The sequence below is a fragment of the Palaemon carinicauda genome, chromosome 2 (assembly GCF_036898095.1).
Source record: "Palaemon carinicauda isolate YSFRI2023 chromosome 2, ASM3689809v2, whole genome shotgun sequence".
Classification (NCBI taxonomy): domain Eukaryota; kingdom Metazoa; phylum Arthropoda; class Malacostraca; order Decapoda; family Palaemonidae; genus Palaemon; species Palaemon carinicauda.
Genome location: NC_090726.1, coordinates 131,653,174 through 131,671,924, shown reverse-complemented (window position 1 = coordinate 131,671,924; position 18,751 = coordinate 131,653,174). Strand labels below are relative to the sequence as shown.

Here is an 18,751-nt window from a genome sequence, read left to right as displayed (position 1 = left end):
AATAATAATAATAATAATAATATATATACTATATTGTGTTTGATTGTTTATCTACCTTTGGGATGCTATGTGTTTAGAGACTCATTTTGGCTAATGAGATACTAATCCCTACATTTACCTTGTAAAAGTAAAAAACTATGATGTGTTAGTGGCAGCGTTTACAAGTAAACGATGCATATACATGATGCAACCGATTTTAACAAATCTTAAAAATAACAAATTTGGAAATAATTTGTATTTTTCCTAACATACAAACCTGGAGCTATTTATAGGGTATTACTTTTGGCAACGTTGAAAACCAGCCAAGACAATTTTAGTAAGGGATAATTACCCCCATCCGCTAGTTAGTGGAAGGGGGTTGGGGTAGACTGGCTACCCACCTCATTCACACCTGTTGGTTGAGTAACCACTTTTGCTTTCTGGCAGGACTTCTAGGGGGACAAGGTGGCGGGCCAATTTGTATAAATAGCTCCAGGTTTGTATGTTAGGAAAAATACAAATGATTTCCAAATTTGTTATTTGTTCGGACACAGATACAAACCTTTCGCTATTTATAGGGTGACTTACTCCTAGAAGGGAGGAAGTTCTACCAACTGGCCTTGGTCATGACCCGGGGTTCCTTCTAATTGATCTTTGATCTAATTAGTAAGAACCCTACCCTCGCTAAAATCAAAGTAGTTACAAGGTAACTCAATGATAACAGCCAGCAAAAGCTTGTGTGTGAGAGACTCGTGGCTTGTCTTTATGTAGGAACTCGAGGATAAGCATGAGTTCTAAGACATATCCAATACAAGGTATTGGTGACGTAACAAAGTATTTATTCATACCCAGGATGCACAAGGGGAATGAATCTTACCTGCAGAGGGGTGAGGTCAGCTATGCTTCGGTCTTGTGGAGCAGTTTCCCAAAGGGGGGGGGGGGGGGGAAAGAAGGTGAAAGAAAGAAGGGAGGCAGACATCTTTTCATTTACCCCAAACTAACTCGGGTAACCTCAGCCCTCAACCATCTGCTACTTGTCCATCAAGGAGCTTGAGGCATTAGATCACTTGTTGTGCGGCCACCACAGGACCAATGGAAAAGGTTTCGATGCTCCTATGGATCCGTCTTTCAGGTAGTGGGCTGTGAAGGTCGTCTGACGCTTCCACACGGCCGCTTGCAATACCTGTGCCACAGAAAATTTCTTCTTGAACGCCAGAAACGTTGCAATGCCTCTGACGTCACGAGCTCTGGGTCGGTTGGACAGAGGAGGGTCTGTATACTGTATAGAGCATATTCAATTACTTTCCTTATCCAGGAGGAATTAGTATTCCTCGTGACCCTCCTTTTGACCTTTCCCGTGCTGACAGAAAGTGCTTGTACACGGGGGCAAGCTTTTACTGTTCTTTTTTAAGTAACACCTCAGACTCCTTACTGGACATAGTAACAGTTAGTCTGGATCTTCGGTTACAGAACGAACTCTCTCTATCGGAAATGGGCTTAACCTGGAGTCCGGCACACCCGGATTTCGAGTCTTAGCTACCTACAAACTCAGGGACGTAGTTGAGGATTGCTTCCCCCCATCTCCAGGAGTGGCAGACCTCAGCAGATAGACCATGATGTTCGCTGACTCTCTTGGCCGAAGCCAGAGCGAGCAGGAACACAGTCTTCCACATGAGGTGGCGATAGGAGGCCTGGCGTAGTGGGTCATAGGGGAAGCCCTTCAGAGACCTGAGGACCTGAACCACGTTCCAAGGGGGAGGTCTTAGCTCTGCCTGGGGACGAGTAAGCTCGTAACTACGTATGAGCAAAGAAAGTTCCAAAGAGTAGGAAATATCGACTCCTTTCAGTCTAAAGGCGAGACTCAAGGCTGAGCGGTAGCCTTTGACTGCCGAGACCAAGAGAAGCATTTCATCCCGAAGGTATACATGAAACTCTGCTATAGTTGGAACAAAGGCATCGAGGGGAGAGATACCCCTTCCACTACACCAACCACAGGAAACTGACCACTTCGCCTGGTAGACTGCCTCAGTGGATCTCCTTAGGTGTCAAGCCAATCTTTTCGGAACCGGTTGCAAAAAGCCTCTCTGTGTGAGGAGGTGCTGGATAGTCTTCAGGCGTGAAGTCGAAGCCAAGCTAGAGGCTTTGTGGAAGATGTTGGCATGTGGTTGTTTGAGGAGGTCGTGTTGTGGAGGGAGCTCCCTCGGGATATCCGTGAGGAGATGCAGAAGGTGCGGGAACCATTCGGCGTGATGCCATAGCGGAGCTATGAAGGTCATTTGCAAGTTGTTGCTTGCTCGTACCTGGTTGAGGACTTTTCTCATCAGACAGAAAGGGGGAAACGCGTAAGCGTCCAGGTTTATCCACCGTTGTTGGAAAGCATCTTGCAAAAAAGCTTGAGGCATCTTGCAAAAAAGCTTGAGGATCCGGGACTGGGGAGCAGTACAACGGGAGCCTGAAATTCAGGGCCGTTGTGAACAGATCCACAGTCGGGGAACCCCATAAAGTCAGGACTTAGTTGGCTATCAGAGGATTCAAAGACCACTCGGTGCAAACTATCTGAGTCGCTCTGCTCAGCTTGTCCGCTAGCACATTCCACTTGCCCGGAATGAAGCGAGCTGATAGAGTCACCGAGTTGTCCTCTGCCCCCTCTGAGTATCTCTACTGTAAGATGGCACAGCTGCTGCGAAAAGGCAACGCTCTGTTTGCTTAGATAAGCTACTATCGTGGTGTTGTCGCTCATCAACACCACAGAGTGCCCCACCAGGACCTGGTGGAACTCTTTGAGGGCCAGAAAGGCTGCCACTGGAGGGATCTCATCCTGAGGCGACTGTTGGGGACCAGTCGGGTCAGGGAAGAGGTGACCGAGAAGGCAAAGCTAATACTGCGCCGGGAGCTCTTCCCAACTAAGGAAGACCTGTGTTATCTCCCTCAGTCTATGGATCCTTTCGTCTGATGGGAACGCTTTGTGCCTTAGGGTGTCTAATCGCATGCCTAGGTATACCAATTCTTGAGAGGGGAGCAGATGAGACTTCTCAAGGTTTACCACGATCCCCAGATCCTGGCAAAACCTTAGAAGCTCGTCTCGGTGGAGGAGAAGGGCCACCTCCGAGTCTGCCAGAATCAGCCAGTCGTCCAAGTATCTTAGGAGACGGATGCCGACTCTGTGAGCCCAAGATGACACTACGGCGAATACTCTCGTGAATACCTGGGGTGCTGTGGAAAGACCAAAACACAGTATCCTGAACTGGAAATGCTTCCGATTGAACATGAATCTCAGACACTTCCTGGAAGTTGGGTGAATTGGGATCTGGAAGTATGCGTCCTTTAGATCTAGAGTGCACATGAAGTCCTGGGTCTTATCGCTTGTCTGACTATGTCGGCCGTCTCCATCCTGAAAGGCATCTGTTTGACAAACCTGTTCAGGGCCGAGAGGTCGATGACTGGTCTCCAGTCTCCAGATGCCTTTTTCACAAGAAAGAGTCGACTGTAAAAGCCTGGGAACCCGTCGAGGACCTCCTGGAGAGTGTCCCTCTCCAACATGGACTGGACTTCTGCCCTGAGGGCAAACTACCGTGCAGATCCCTTCACACAGGAGTTCGATGGAATCAGCACTCGAGTCAGTGGAGGGAGAGAGCGTGAACGGGATACGATACCCTGAAAGAATCACCTAGACCGTCCAGGGTTCGTCCCCGTGGTGAAGTTCCCTCTGTCAGCGGCTTTGCAGGCATCTCCCCACAGGTGGGAAAATGGGAAGATTGCCTGTCCTATTGGGACCGGCCTCGGCCAGATCCCTTCTTTCCGTTTCCTCCAGGAAAGGACTTTTTGCTGTGGAAAGCCTGCTTCGCACCCTTTTTACCCTGCTGTTTTGGGTCTCTAGTCCTTTTCGGTGGTTGCGGGTTTTGCTGTGCTTTCCGCTGTGGCTGAGAGGGGTAAGGTCTAGCTGTTAAGACCTTTTGGATGTGGGAGTCCTGGCTGGACTTCCTCCACCTCTCTGCCACCCGCTCGACATCCTTGGGATGGAACAAAGAATTGCCCTCGAATGGAGCATTTCTCAGTCTCACTACTTCGGCCTGAGGGAGATGTCAATGGAACTTGCCTTTGACAGCATCTCTCCTCTTCAGGATAGTGTTGGCCCAAAGGTTCACTACCTGATAGGAGAGGAACTCGATGGCCCGAGTGCCAGACAATAGGAAATTCTCCAAAGACTTCCTGGAGGACTCCCGAGACAGGTCCTTAGACCGCACCAGTTGTCCTAAGGATCCTAACCGGAAGTCCAACCACGAAGTAGCTGCATGGCGTACTTCGCCACCTTCTCCTGGTTCAGGTTTTCAGAGGCTGAAAAGGAGACTGGAAGTCCCGTAAGTTTCTCGAAGGGTGTGGCCTTCGAGAGTGCCTCTGTAGTGTGATCGAGAGGCAGCGTTGGAAGAGATTCCCCGAGGATCTCGTAGTACCTCCTTTAAAACACATACGGAGGAGGTAGGAGCTTGGAGGACGAGCTGGAGCGGAGAGAGGAGGTGGACCCAGTTGCCTGGGACACTGCCTTCTGTTTTGCACTCTTCAACCCCTTTGACCAGGCCAAAGCTGCACTGGTCCTCTGAGGTTTCTGAGTACCGTAGAACTGGTCAAGGACCATTTCTTTTCCATCCAGAAGGGCTGACGATGGATCTGGTTGTCCAATGATGGAACGGATGCAGGCTAGAACCTGCCAGAAGGCATGTTCCGACTCCTTCCTTTCATCCTCCGTAAGCTTAGGCTAGCAGCTGCTGGCAGAGCGTCGTCCTCGAGATCGTTCTGCCCTTCCACGTCCGAGCTCTCATCCATAGGAGCCCGGAGTGGGTCGAAGTCGTCAACTGGACAGACTGGGGATAGGGAGACTGCCAAGGAGGTGCTTGCTTCCAGCTGCCTGGGAGGCAGTGAGGAAGAAAGCCTGGCCGAGGATTTAGGGATGGTGAACAAACCCTTCGGTTCCCTCCCACGAGGCCGGAGGTCCTCTGTCCACAAGGGCCTAGAGGGCTCCGTCGGCTTGCGGGTGGAATGTAAGTCCGCTGCCATATGGGGTGAGTCCTGTCCAGTCGCAGGTCGTGCCTCCTTAGATACTATCTCGACCGGTGAGGGACGGAAGGAGTCTCCATAGGAAGTAACCCTATCCTCCTTGGGGAGCGAAGGACGAAACCTTTTCCTTTTCCCCTTTGGTCTGGCCTGTGGCGTCTTGAACTGCAGGGGGCTACCATGAGGTTTTTGCCAAATCTCCTCCAGAGGTCTTTTGCGAGGGATGATCGTTTCCCCTTGCCAGAAGGACACACATGAGCGGAATCTTCCAAACTCGACGGCGGGAGGAGAGAGCCCTGGGACGAGAGGAAGCGATAAAGGGATCCTAGGTGTGTCAAGGAATGGGAGCGGGGAACGACTCCTTTCATGGCTTGGCGCATTACATTGAATAAGGCACTAACCCAAGGGGGGTCACGGGCTCCTGAGGAACTAAGGGGGAGGTCCTTAGAAAGACACTGCTTCCTGGGTTTAGGAACTGGGGCAGGTTTCCTAACCCTCTTGTCTGAGGGAGGCTTCCCTACACGCAAGATCGGCACAGGCCTACCCTTATGGATAGGATCTGGGCTCGGTCGCACAGGCGACTGTTGTCTCTGTTGAGACCTAAGAGGCTCGAGAGACTGATTGTGAGCACCAAGATGTTCGCTAGCTTGCACGCCGAACTGATGGTAGGCAGAAGGGTGCTCGGGTGCGCGCCCTTCCTGATTGCGCATGGCGCGCAGTAGGTTGTTCACGCGCATGGCGCGCAGTAGGTTGTTCGCGCGCATGGCGTGCAGTAGGTTGTTCGCGCGCATGGCAAGCAACAGGATGTTCGTGCCATAGGTTGAACCCGCATGCCATGTTCGCCATTTTGTTTGTGCGCGCTAACTTGGTCGTGCGCGCGAGAGCTCTCAGGGTGGTGAGACAACTCACTGCTACATTCACCCGAAATTCACGATTGTTTGTGTTGTGTGAGCGCGAACAATCAACACAACGAGTCTGAAAACTTGTCATAAAAAGAATGACCATGGTCACGAGAACCCGAAGGGTCAGTGTGAACTGTGTTGTGCGAACCCAAAGGATCAATGCAACAAGAAACCGAAATTTCTCTGTCACGAGACCCCGGAGGGTCAACGTGACTAAGGGTACGAGACCAAAGGCCCAATGTAGCCTGTTGCGAGACCCTGAAAGGTCAGCGCAACGAGAAACCAAAGTTTCCCAGTCACGAAACACCGAAGTGTTAGCGTATCTAAAGTTACGAGAGCCCAAGGGTTCAGCGTAACTCAGGTTACGAGACCCCGAAGGGTCAGCGTGACTGACGGCACGAGAACCCAGAGGTTCAACGTTACCATCGTTACGAGAGCCCGAGGGTTCAGCGTAACAGAAACCCGAAGGTTTCAAGCTGCGATAGCTTGAAGGTTTAGCGCGACGGAGTCCTCGACGACTCCTGCTATCATGAGAACCCGCAGGATCAAAATGACGAGAGCCCAAAGGCTCTCGATCACGCCAGCCCATAGGGTGATCATCACGAGACCCCGAAGGGTCAACGTAAGGAGAACCAGCATGCTCAAAAAGACGTCTCTTCACAGCCCGAGTAGGAGAACGTCCGGGGTGGAGACGGATTACCCACCCCTCCACTCTACGAACCTCCGGAGAGGAACGTTCAACAGACTCCACTCGAAGGGGAGACTGATCAAGGTCTATAGATAATGCCTCCGCAGGGGAGGAGAGTTCACCCGAAGGAGAACTACGTTTATAACAAGGTTCTCGTTCCGCCCCTGGAGGAGAACCAAAAGCGTAAGGAGATTGCCAATGTAAAGAGGCAATCTCCTCTCGCGAACGAGAGATATGTTTCCCCGGACGAGAAGTTTGCCTTGGGGAGAGCCCTGCCACCACCCTGATGGGTTAGCGGACTCTTCGGCGTTGAAACCAGACTCTCGGCCTGACCGACGGGCAACAGCGCCTGCGACCACAAGAGGAGGATCAACCTTCGCAGAGGAAGGAGATGACCGCCTTCTCTCTGCTCCCCTTCGGAGGAGTTCGAGGAGAACTTCCTTCGAAGGGGGGCTATCGACGCCCAGCGATGGCCACAAAGACACAAGGTCTGGGAAGGAACGGGCGCTCCCTGGGGGAAGGGAAGGAGCCGACTCACTAGGGGAGCCAACACCTTCGCCTATCCCACAGGGTTGACCTGGAGTCACAAGCCCTGCGCTACTGCTCGGCCGTGCCCCGGAAGGGCATGGTCGAGAATTAGCTTCGGGAAGAGATTTGAGTGTACAGGAAGCAGAAGCCAGTGATTTTTTCGATTTCGAGGAAGACCCTGAAAGAGAAGATTTGCACTTAAGACTTTTTTTTCTTCTTACACGCAAACCTCTCCCACTGGGAGGCAGGCCGCTCCCTACACTCAGAACAGGTGTTGTCCCATGAACACTGACGTCCCCGCCAAGCCGGGCATAAAGGGTGAGGGTCTACCTCCACGGACGACATAAAGGTGCCGCAGCGGGGTCCCTCAATACCTGGACATGCCCCCATAGCGGGACAATAACCAAACATACATCGATACTCTCAAGAGAAAAATGAATAGTAATAAAGTCAAGGCAGTTTGTTTTAATGGGAAAGAGAGACTGCACTACCGAGCCAAAAGTCAAAGTGGTTACTCAACCGACAGGTGTGAGTGAGCGGTGTAACCAGTCTAGCCCAACCCCCTTCCGCTAACTAGCTGTTAGGGCAATTATCCCTCACAAAAATGGTCTTGGCTGGTTTTCAGCGTTGCCGAAAGTAATACCCTATAATTAGCGAAAGGTTTGTATGTGTCGGAACAAATATTAATTCAATAGCAAAACATTTGGACCGAAGGGAATCATACGATTTTCCACACCATCCACAAAGTAATAAGAGGTTATTAAGGGGCACTTATTTCATTAAGAGGAGTTATATAGAATCCAGAATATCATCTCAACCCATAAGGGATAAGCAGTTGTTTAGTGGCACTAACTCGAGCAATAGGTGGGATATAAAGATCAAAGCTACTATCTCGGCCTTTTGGCTTGCAATCTAGTTGTCTAAAATTTCAGACTAAAACTGTGAGAATGCTAGGATTTCACAATAGAAGGGTCTAAAATAATCAAAGAATCAAAGCTATATGCGAGGATTTCAAACCTGGGAAGTACTGTGTACTGAATGATGCACTAAAACCACAAGCTACCAATTAAAACAGGACAGGATAGACCTGAAAAATTACCTTTCAATTGAAGAATTGTTGGTCTTCTGAGCTTTTAAAAAAGAAATTAATGATGTTAAAACTTTATAAATCTACAACTATCAAAAATAATCTTGTTAGGACTGTAGCAATATAGGCTATAGTGGCATCATCATCATTCCCTTTGACAAAAGCTAGCCTATTCTTCTGCAAATTTCCCCTTGAACTACTAGAAAGCTTTCTTTTATGCTTGAAACTTTAATCTGATCATTTTCCAAGAGGGACAGTCAGGCTTTTGCACTCATCACAAATCCAGAAGACATATTTAAACCACTAAAAATTAAAATAAAACCTGCCAATTTAAAGCTCATATCAACCTTGTATGTAGCAAAATCACTAAAAGACTGGAGAAGACAACATATGCGCAGTATGTTTTTGTCGGTGAACGGCATCAGTCTCATTGTTAGGATGAGCCCTTAGCATATTGGAAAGAATGAATGCAGGTAATTTTCTAAATCTTAAGGGACAAGATCAACATAATCAAACTTCAAGAGATGAAAGTAATATGTACATCAGGGGAGGTTTATAAAAATATCATAAAATGTCAAGTGATGATGACAAATCATTTTTTTCTTTTTACTCAAGTATATTTACAAAACTGTTGACCAGATTAAATCTTTGGAGTGTAACACTATCAAATATGGTATAGCTATTGCTATCTCTGCATTTTTTTTAAAATTAACCAGAATAAAATAAAAAATCGCCTTAAGCTTACCAGTAAACTGCATTTCCCACTCTCTGACAGAGTCCATCTGCATGCTAGATAGATCACTTAAATCATCATATTCATCTTTGACATCATTAATGCTAAATGTTGCCAGTGCTCTGGTAGCATCATGTCCAGCAAATGCAGAATATGGGCCGCCTGGAAAAAATCAGGTGGAGGTATATTTTGTGGTAGAACTAACAAGGAGCTATTACAAAGAAAACTAGCACTTTTATAATAGAAGACATTTTACATACAAATAAATCACACCTATGCTTGTGTCACAGTTTTAAGTCTCGAGTATAATAGGCACAGAAAGAAATAACCTTCAGTAGTCTCATAAGACATGATATATTTTAAGTTTAAAGAAACATCTCTCTCTCTCTCTCTCTCTCTCTCTCTCTCTCTCTCTCTCTCTCTCTCTCTCTCTCTCTCTCTCTCTCATATGGCTTACCACCCCTAGTTTCCCTGGGGCCATGACCTTTAAATCTTTTGCAGGGCCGATATGACTGGGCCAAGGGCGAACCCGTCCAAGGATTTCCTAGAGCAGTCCTTCAGATAATGTTCCGTGAAAGTGGACTGTCTGGATCAGGTACCCGCTTTCAGAATTTGGCCCATGGCCATGTTCTTCTCAAACGCTAGGGAGGTGCCTAGACCCCTAATATCATGAGGCCTTGGCCTGCCTGGGAGAGGGGTTCCCGAAGCATCGTAAGCTCTCTTGATCACTTGTCGCAACCAAAAGGAAATTGAGTTCTTGGAGACTGGTTTCTTCACTTGACCGGTCGAGACGAATAAACTCTTGATCTCAGGTCGGAGTCTGGAAGTCCTTTTAAGATATTTTATCACTGCTCTGACCGGGCATAAGAGTAAGTCTTTAGGGTTGTCCGACCGAGGGATCGCTGGGACCGAAAAGCCCTCGAACCGAGGGTCCCAACAGGCTGGGTTCTGCGTTTTGGCCACAAAGTTAGGGATGAACCTAAACGAGGCCTCCCGCCATCCTTTTGAGTGTGAAACTTCGTACGATAATCCGTGCAACTCACTAACCCTCTTCGCCGAAGCCAGGGCTAAGAGGAAGACCGTTTTGAGGGTGAGCTTATCCAGGATGTCCTTGAGGGGCTCAAAGGGAGGTTCTGACAGGGCTTTGAGTACTATGGCTAGGTCCCACTGCAGTACCCTCACCTCCTGTGCGGGGCATGACTGCTCAAAGCTCCTGATGAGCATCGAGATGTGTCGGGAGGTTCCCAAGTCAATGCCCTTCAGGAGGTAGACTTGACCTAACGCTGCCCTCACTCCTTTTATTGCTGGAATGGAAGAGCCCAAATCGTCCCTGAGATACACTAAGAAGTCCGCCACGTCGTGGATCGAGGCCCCCAAGGGTTTGATATTCCGGGAAGCGCACCATTTCGAGAAGACTGCCCATTTCGCTTGGTAGACAGCGATAGAGGACCGCCTTAAGTAACTCGACATCCTCGTCGCGGTCCTCGATGAGAATCCATCTTTCTTCAGAAGCCGCTCGATAACCTCCACTCGTGAAGGCGGAGGGACCGAGGGTTTTCGTGAAACCTTTGGAAGTGGGGTTGACGAAGAAGGTCTGGCCTGTCTGGGAGCGGCCAAGGAGGAAGAAGGGCCAGTTCTTTTAGGTCTGCGAACCACTCCCTCTCCGGCCACCAAGGCGCGACCAAAGTCATCTGAAGGTTAGCTGTTGTCCTTACTCTGTTTAGGACTTGTCGTATCATTCCGAAGGGGGGGAAGGCGTACACATCGAGGCCGTCCCAAGGGTGTTGGAAGGCGTCCTCGAACGCCGCTGACAGATCTGGGACTGGAGAACAGAACACGGGGAGTTGGGCGTTCAGAAGAGTGGCGAAAAGGTCTACTACTGGGGAACCCCACTTCAGTATGACTGAGCTATCCTTGGGTGAAGAGTCCACTCTGACCCTATTACCTGGCCTACTCTGCTGAGGCCGTCCACCAGGACGTTCCTCTTTCCCGGAATGAACCTTGCTGTGAACTCGATCCCTTCTTCTGCCGCCCATTCTAGAAGTTCTGTCGATAACGAGCATAGTTCTTTCGACTTTAGACCCCCTTTCTTCTTTACGTAGGCTACTACTGTGGCGATGTCGCACATCAACGCCACTGTGTTCCCCCGGAGGAGATGAACGAATTCCTGACTCGCCCTCAGCACAGCCATCACCTCTAGCACGTTTATGTGGTGCTTTGCTTCCTCGCTCGACCATTTTCCCTTTGTCGATTGGTCGAGTAGGTGAGCGCCCCAACCTTCCTTCGACGCATCCGTAAACAATAGGACTTCCGGAGGGTCGGGTGCGAAGGGCATCCCCATCTCGGTGTTCCTCCTGTCGTGCCACCACTGCAAGACTACCTTCGTTTCTGGGGAGACCGGAACCAGTTTGTGGGGATTTCTCCCTTGGGTCCAGTGTTCCTTCAGGTTCCACTGCACCGCTCGAAGTTTGAGTCTCCCTTGTGGCACTAACTTTTCTAAGGACACTAGGTGGCCCAGCAACCTCTGCCAATCCTTGGCCCTCCTGGGTTGGTCCAACATAAAGGGTTGCAGAACTCGCTCTAGGTTCTCCAATCTCTCCAACAAGGGTAAGGCTCTCACTAGTCGGGTGTCCAGGACCATCCCCAAGTAGGTCATCCTGGTGGAGGGGATCAGTTGGGACTTCTCTAAGTTAACCGTGATGCCCAACTCCTCGCAAAGACGTAGTAACTTCGCGCCCTGTTCCTTCAATTCTTCCTTTGAGGCTGAAAGAAGCAACCAATCGTCTAGGTACCGGATCAGACGGATGCCTTGCTCGTGTGCCCATACGGAGACCGTCGTGAAGACTCTTATAAACACTTGAGAAGCCGTCGACAGTCCGAAACAAAGGGTCTTGAATTGTAGCACTCGGGAATCCCACTTTATCCTGAGAAACTTCCTGCTGGAGGGATGGACGGGGATTTGGAAGTAGGCGTCCTTGAGGTCCAGGGATATCATGAAGTCCCCTTCCCTCAAGGCGGCCAACACTGTCTTGGCAGTGTCCATCTTGAACTCGGTTTTTCGCCACAAACTTGTTGAGGGCCGACAGGTCTATTACCGGCCTCCATCCCCCTGTCGTCTTCTCCACCAGGAAGAACCTGCTGTAGAACCCAGGGCCGGGCTCTTCGACTAATTCCAACGCTCCCTTGGAGATCATGGACGACAATTGTTCCTGCAGTGCTGCCCGTTTCAAGGGGGTCCTTGGGGTATCAACCACTCCGCCTGAAGGGCTGGAATAAGCGGGGGAGGTTCTGCTAAGAAGGGTAGTCTGGAACCTTCCCTCAGGATTGTCACCGTCCAGGGATCCGCACCGTAATCCCGCCATGCTTGCCAAGAGTGTCTGAGGCATCCCCTACTTGAGGCTCCTGTAGGAGTAGGGGGCCTCGCCTCCTATCTCCTTCTGGAGGGGCGGCCGGACCGACCTCTTCTTGGGTTCTCGAATGACGGTCTAAAGTTAGACTGGGGTGCTGAGTTGTTTGCAGCCAGGGAACCTAAGGAGGCTCTCCTCTAGGTTGGGCCGGGGATGAACGGGAAAGGTGAGGGACGTCCACGGAGGGTCTCCTGTGAGGTGGGCGCCTCATTGGGGGAGGTCTATGGTCTCCCACGTCCTTCATCTTCCTCACCCGTTCCATCGTCTCTTCCACTATCTTAAGGGGAAAGATTGCCTTGTCCCAGATCGAGGAATTTCTCAATCTTCTTGCTTCCCGGTCAGGGAGTTTCCTCACTAATTTGCTGAGAATAGTGTCTCTCTTCCTCAGGACCCAATTGGTAGCCTGCGAGAGGGATTGATAGGATAAGAATTTTAGGGCTTTGCCCCCTGAGCTAATCAGCTCTCTCAATAAGGTTTGGTTTTCTGGTAGGGACAAATCATGAGAGGACTGAAAGCCAACCAACGTGCAGGCCCACCAGTCCAACCAGGAGGACACGTAAACTAAGTCCTGGGCCATGTCCTCCATCATGGAGGTCTCCGAAGGGGAAAAACGCACAGGGGCCGTGGATGCTCTTGTCTTCAGCGGCACCCTGGTTCAACGAGGTGGTGGCTGTCTCCATTGCGCGGGGTTCTCCCCAACGACCTTCCGGCACGTAAAACCTTTTCTGTGCCCTCAGTCCTGGAAACAGCTTCGAGGCACTTTGACTCCTAGGGGCGTCGCCAGGCCGTCCAAGAATTTGTCAATATGCTCCATACCCAGCTTTTACGTCAGGAGCTAAGGGTAGAGCTAAGGAGGGCTTTTGCTGTATAGGGTTCTCCACCAGCCTGCTAAGGCCGGAGAGCCAGGCCTGTTCAGTGGTGGGCATGGGTTCATCGATGGTGCCGCCTTATGAGGGCCAACACCTTGGAGCTTAATGAAGTCAGCCAAGGAGCCCGTGGCTGGCGTTATGCCTTCCACCTGATGGAGCGCCTCCCTCCGCAGAGTAGGGGCAGCGGAGGCCTTCGCCAACTTCAGCGCATCACGGGGAGCTTGGAAAGGCCTCCCTCGGTGAGGTTCTTGTCCGTAGGAGGAGAAGGAGGGGAGAGACGGTGAGGACGAGGCTCTAGGGAGCCACCCGGAAGCGGCCGCGGCTGTGGTGACCTTAAACAGCTCGCTCCGGGGCACTGTGATACTCACCCAATCCTTTGACTTACTCCTCTTCGCCTTCTTCTTAGATGGCCTGGACTCCTTCTTCTTCTGTCTTGAACGGGAGCGGGACTTCTTCTTTTTCCTGGACCTCTCGCGTTTCCTCCTCGCGGACCTGGTATCGTCCTCCGATGACGGTGAATCTGCGGGCGAGGAAGACGACGAGGAGGAGAGGGAATCAGCTGAACCACCTGAGACGTCCAATTCCGCGGGGGGGACTCCATGATGAATCTCTGGGTCCGTAGGCTGCAGGAAGACGGGCGGGAGCATCGCCGAGGGCGCCGGGGGGGGGTGGGGGGGGACCGAGGAACGTTCTTCCAGGCGATCCAATGGTCAAACTCCTCTTCTAGCCTGAAGGGTGACCTGCAGGGTGTTCTAGGAGATCCCAAACGGCGGGGTCCGAATTCGACAAATGGCCTTTCTTGGCATCCCCCCCCGGTGGCCGAAGTACCTGAAACACATTCCCAAGATGGGGGAGAAGAGGTAGTACCTGACTTCCCCCACATAGGGTCTTCGGTAGAGACGGGCCCTGCGGGCACCAGGACCTCGTCTCCCACACACACTCCCGCAACTCCCTCAGGCCCCACCCATGCCTGTATCAACATCAGTAGCTTCCCCCACAGGTAATTTCAGACTCCTGGGGAAGGACAATGGGTTGCTTCCCCGCAACGGACTTACCTCGTCCCCTACTCTGGGTAGGGGAAGATGAAGGAGCCACGTTCCAACGAGGCATCTGGAGACACCAAAGCAGAGGACGCGTTAGCTTTCTTGGGCTATTTCTTGGCCGATTTCTTCTTCTTAGTCCCATATAGGACCCACTGGATTTCGCCCCAAGACTCGCACTCCGAGCACGTGGCGGTAGGGGTGCATACCTTGCCCCTACATGACGAACAATGCGAGTGTGAGTCAACCTCGGGCTTCGAAAGGAAAGCCCCACAAGACTTACCGGCCACAGGCCCAGGGCAACGGCGGGGATGCTCCATAATGAAACACTAACACACCAAGAGACACAGGGACACAAGGGAAAGGGGTAAGGATACGGGCACAGGAACCACGTGGTGAACACAAAGGGTCGCACTGGGTAAGAGAGAGCGCGGCGAGATGTGAATCACGTCGCGACCAGAAACTAACTGAGGAGCACGACCTGAACTAGCACGCTCTCCGATCCCGGGTCGCCTCAGGGCGCGTATCACTACGCCTGAGGTCACCCATAGAAAATGGGAATAGGGTAAACTACACAAAATTCTGGTTGGTTGGGAAAGAGTTACCAGTAACTCCTAAGAAAGTAGTTCTAGGTAAGTACTCTGTGTTGGAACAATAACTATTTAAAAGATAGTAATTTCAAAAATGCAATAATGCTTCCGAAACAAAATCGAAGAGAGAGAGAGAGAGAGCCTTACCTTACCTTATTGCCTTATTTTTTGTTTGGGTTCCCCCAGGTCCCTCAGTGTGAGGCTCCTCGTATATCCACCAGAGAGTTGCTAATGCATCTTCCGGTGTATTTTGCATCTTCCAGTCTGGATGGTCTGGGATGCATCTTAGGTATTTATCGAGCTTATTCTTAAACACATCTACGCTCACTCCTGATATGTTTCTTAAATGAGCTGGCAGCACATTAAATAGTCGCTGCATTATCGATGCTGGTGCGCAGTGGATTAATGTCCTGTGCGCCTTTCTTAGTTTACCTGGAATATTTTTTGGCACTATTAATCTACCTCGGCTTGCTCTTTCTGATATTTTAAGCTCCATGATGTTTTCAGTAATTCCTTCTATTTGCTTCCATGCTTGTATTATCATGTAGCATTCTCTTCTCCTTTCTAGACTGTATAGTTTTAAAAATTGCAGTCTTTCCCAGTAGTCAAGGTCCTTAACTTCTTCTATTCTAGCAGTATAGGACCTTCGTACACTCTCTATTTGCGCAATATCCTTTTGGTAGTGTGGGTACCATATCACATTGCAGTACTCGAGTGTACTACGTACATAAGTTTTGTAAAGCATAATCATGTGTTCAGCTTTTCTTGTTTAAAGTGTCTGAATAACATTCCCATTTTTGCTTTACATTTAGCCAACAGTGTTGCTATTTGGTCGTTGCATAACATATTCCTATTTAACATTACACCAAGGTCTTTAATTGCTTCCTTGTTTGTGATTGTCTCATTATTAGGTCCCTTATATGCATACACCATTCCTTCTCTGTTTCCATAATTTATTGATTCGGATTTATCGGAGTTAAATACCATCCTATTTATCTCCTCCCATTCATATATTTTGTTTAGATCTCTTTGTAGTGAGTTCCTATCTTCATCACAAGTAATTCTCTACTTATTCTTGTGTCATCGGCGAAACTTCTCACTACGGAGTTTTCAACATCACAGTCTATGTCAGAGATCATAATAACAAACAGCAGTGCAGCTAATACCGTACCTTGTGGCACACCCGATATTACCTGGGCTTCATCTGATTTCTCGTCATTTACAACCACTATCTGTTTTCTGTTTTGCAGGGATTCTTTTACCCATTTTCCTATCTTTCCCACCATATTATGCTTTCTCATTTTTTCTCCAATATGTTATGGTCTACCTTGTCAAAGGCTTTTGCAAAATCTAGATAGATCACATCTGTGTCTTTTTCATTTATCATATTTTTGTATATGTTTTCATAGTGTGCTATCAGTTGGGTCTGTGTACTTTTTCCAGGCACGAACCGTGTTGACCCAAATTAAACAAATTATTTTTGACCAAATGGTTCATTATTTTCTTTTTATTACCCTCTCATACACTTTCATAATATGTGATGTTAGACTAACAGTCTAGTCTTGATCCACTTTTGAAGATAGGGGTTATATAAGCTAATTTATGTTTAACATATATCTCGCTCATATCTACACTTTGTCTTAGCAGTATTGCAAGCGGCTTCGCGATAGTGTTTGTAGTTTTTTTTAACAAAATCGCTGGAACTCCATCTGGTCCAGCTGCCGATCCATTTTTAATTTAGTTTATAGCCTTGACAATATCTGCTTGATTAATATCTATATCCGTTAGATATTCAACATTTTCTTCTCTCATTTCTGTTTCATTATTCTCATTCGCAATTCTTGGCGTGAACTCACTCTTATATTTTTCTGCTAATATGTTGCATATATCCTTTTTTTCATTCGTTAGCCGTCCTTCAATTCTTAGAGGGCCTATTTCTATTCTCCCTTTATTCATCTTTTTTGCATAGGAGTAAAGTACTTTGGGGTTTCTTTTTATATTTTGAAGTGTCCTTTCTTCTAAGTCCCTTTTTTCATTTTCTTTCGACTGTATAATCTTTTGTTCTGCATTTTCTATCTTACATTTTATTTCCCTCATTTTCCACACATTTTTTTTCTTTTGCAAGATTTTTCTTCCACTTTCTAATTTTCTGAAATAAGATCCTTCTGTCTCTTGGTATGCACATCTTTTGTTTATTGCTTTTTTTCGGTACATCTTTTTCAACAATTTTCTCCAGTATTTTGTACAGTATGTCCGTATTTACCAGTATATTATCACTTACAAACACATTTTTCCATTCTTTATTCAGTTCATTTATTTCTGACCATTTTATATTCTTACTGTAAAAATTATATTTTCCATATCCTTCCCAAAGTTTTGTGCTTTTATAATTCTGCGATCACTTGCTTTGGAATGAACTATCAATTCTATGACATTGTGGTCTGAAATTCCCGTGTTATACACTATTATTTCTTTAACATAATTCACCTCATTCACAAATACTAGATCTAGGAACATTTTCCTTTCTTGTTGGAATGTGGTTTATTTGTTGCATATTATGTTATAATAGCATATCTTGAAGCTTTTCAAATTGCCTCTTATCTTCTGCGCTACTATTACTCTCTTTTTTATATGTATAAATACAACCACTTTCTTCTATCCGTTCTTTCCAATCCACGAAAGGAAAGTTAAAATCTCCGGATAGGAGTATATTCCAGTCTTTATGGTTTCTACATATATCATCTATTTTTTCTATTATTTATGTCAAACTCCTTAGTATTTGGGGGTCTGTAAACTACAATATTCACTAGTTTTTCAAATTCAAATTCTACCGCAATCAATTCACATTCTGTGTTGCTGTATTTTTCACAGACTTTTCCTTGATTTATGTCTCTTCCATATATTGCGGTTCCCCCTTGATTCCTATTTTTTCTGTCTGATCTATAAGTTTGGAAACCCTTTATCTGGTCATCACTGCCAGTCTCTTGGGAATACCATGTTTCACTTATATTTAATATATCTATTTTTTCAATTTGGGTTAGTTCTTCTAGGAACTCTATTTTCCTTTTAGAGTTACTCGTGACTAAACCCTGTGCATTCATCACTATTATGGTTGTGTTTCATCCCCATTATTTAATATTGGTAATAATATGGATTCTCCCATGCTTCCTTCCTGTTCTGATATGATGTTCTTTTCTTCATTTCTCAGAATTCTGCCATTAAAAATCCAACTTTTCTATTATATTTGTTCTTTCGCCTTCATATTTATTTTTGTGTGTAAACCTGCAATTATCCCCATATCTGCACCAACCCCTGGCATTATAGATGCATTCTTTGTAGTTGGGCTCTATTTGTGCAGATTTGGGTTGAAAGGCCTTTTTTGGTGCATAGTGCGGTACATACGCGGCCTTCTTTTTTGTTTCTTTTTTTGTTTCATTTTTGTTGTTCTTTTCAGTTTGCTGAGTTTTCTTACTCTCATTGAGAGAGAGAGAGAGAGAGAGAGAGAGAGAGAGAGGAGAGAGAGAGAGAGAGAGAGAGGATAAATAATGTACAAATGTATGACGAACATATTTGAAAACTATACAGGAAACGATATGGAGGGAGAGAGAGAGAGAGAGAGAGAGAGAGAGAGAGGGAGGGAGAGAGGGAGAGAGAGGGAGAGAGAGAGAGAGAGAGAGGGAGAGAGAGAGAGAGAGAGAGAGGGAGAGAGAGAGGAGAGAGAGAGGGGAGAGACTTATCCCTTTCCTTTTGTTGCTTATCCAGGCGTAAGATTTACGATTGAAGATAAAAAGAACCCATTAGAATATTCAGTATTATGTAGCCATTTGAAATGAAATAATAGTAGTATTAATTGTTTTTTTTTTACTCAACCATTTAATT

At 47.7% G+C, this 18,751-nt stretch overlaps 1 protein-coding gene across 2 annotated transcripts in view; it reads right to left on the bottom strand.

The window, feature by feature from the left end:
* Positions 1-18,751, bottom strand: part of MSBP (membrane steroid binding protein) — a 135,956-nt gene that overhangs the window by 47,295 nt on the left and 69,910 nt on the right. For both annotated transcript variants that reach the window (XM_068358145.1, XM_068358151.1), the window contains one exon: positions 8,979-9,128. In XM_068358145.1, the coding sequence (XP_068214246.1) occupies positions 8,979-9,128 (150 nt within the window). The remainder of the gene's footprint in view (positions 1-8,978; positions 9,129-18,751) is intronic.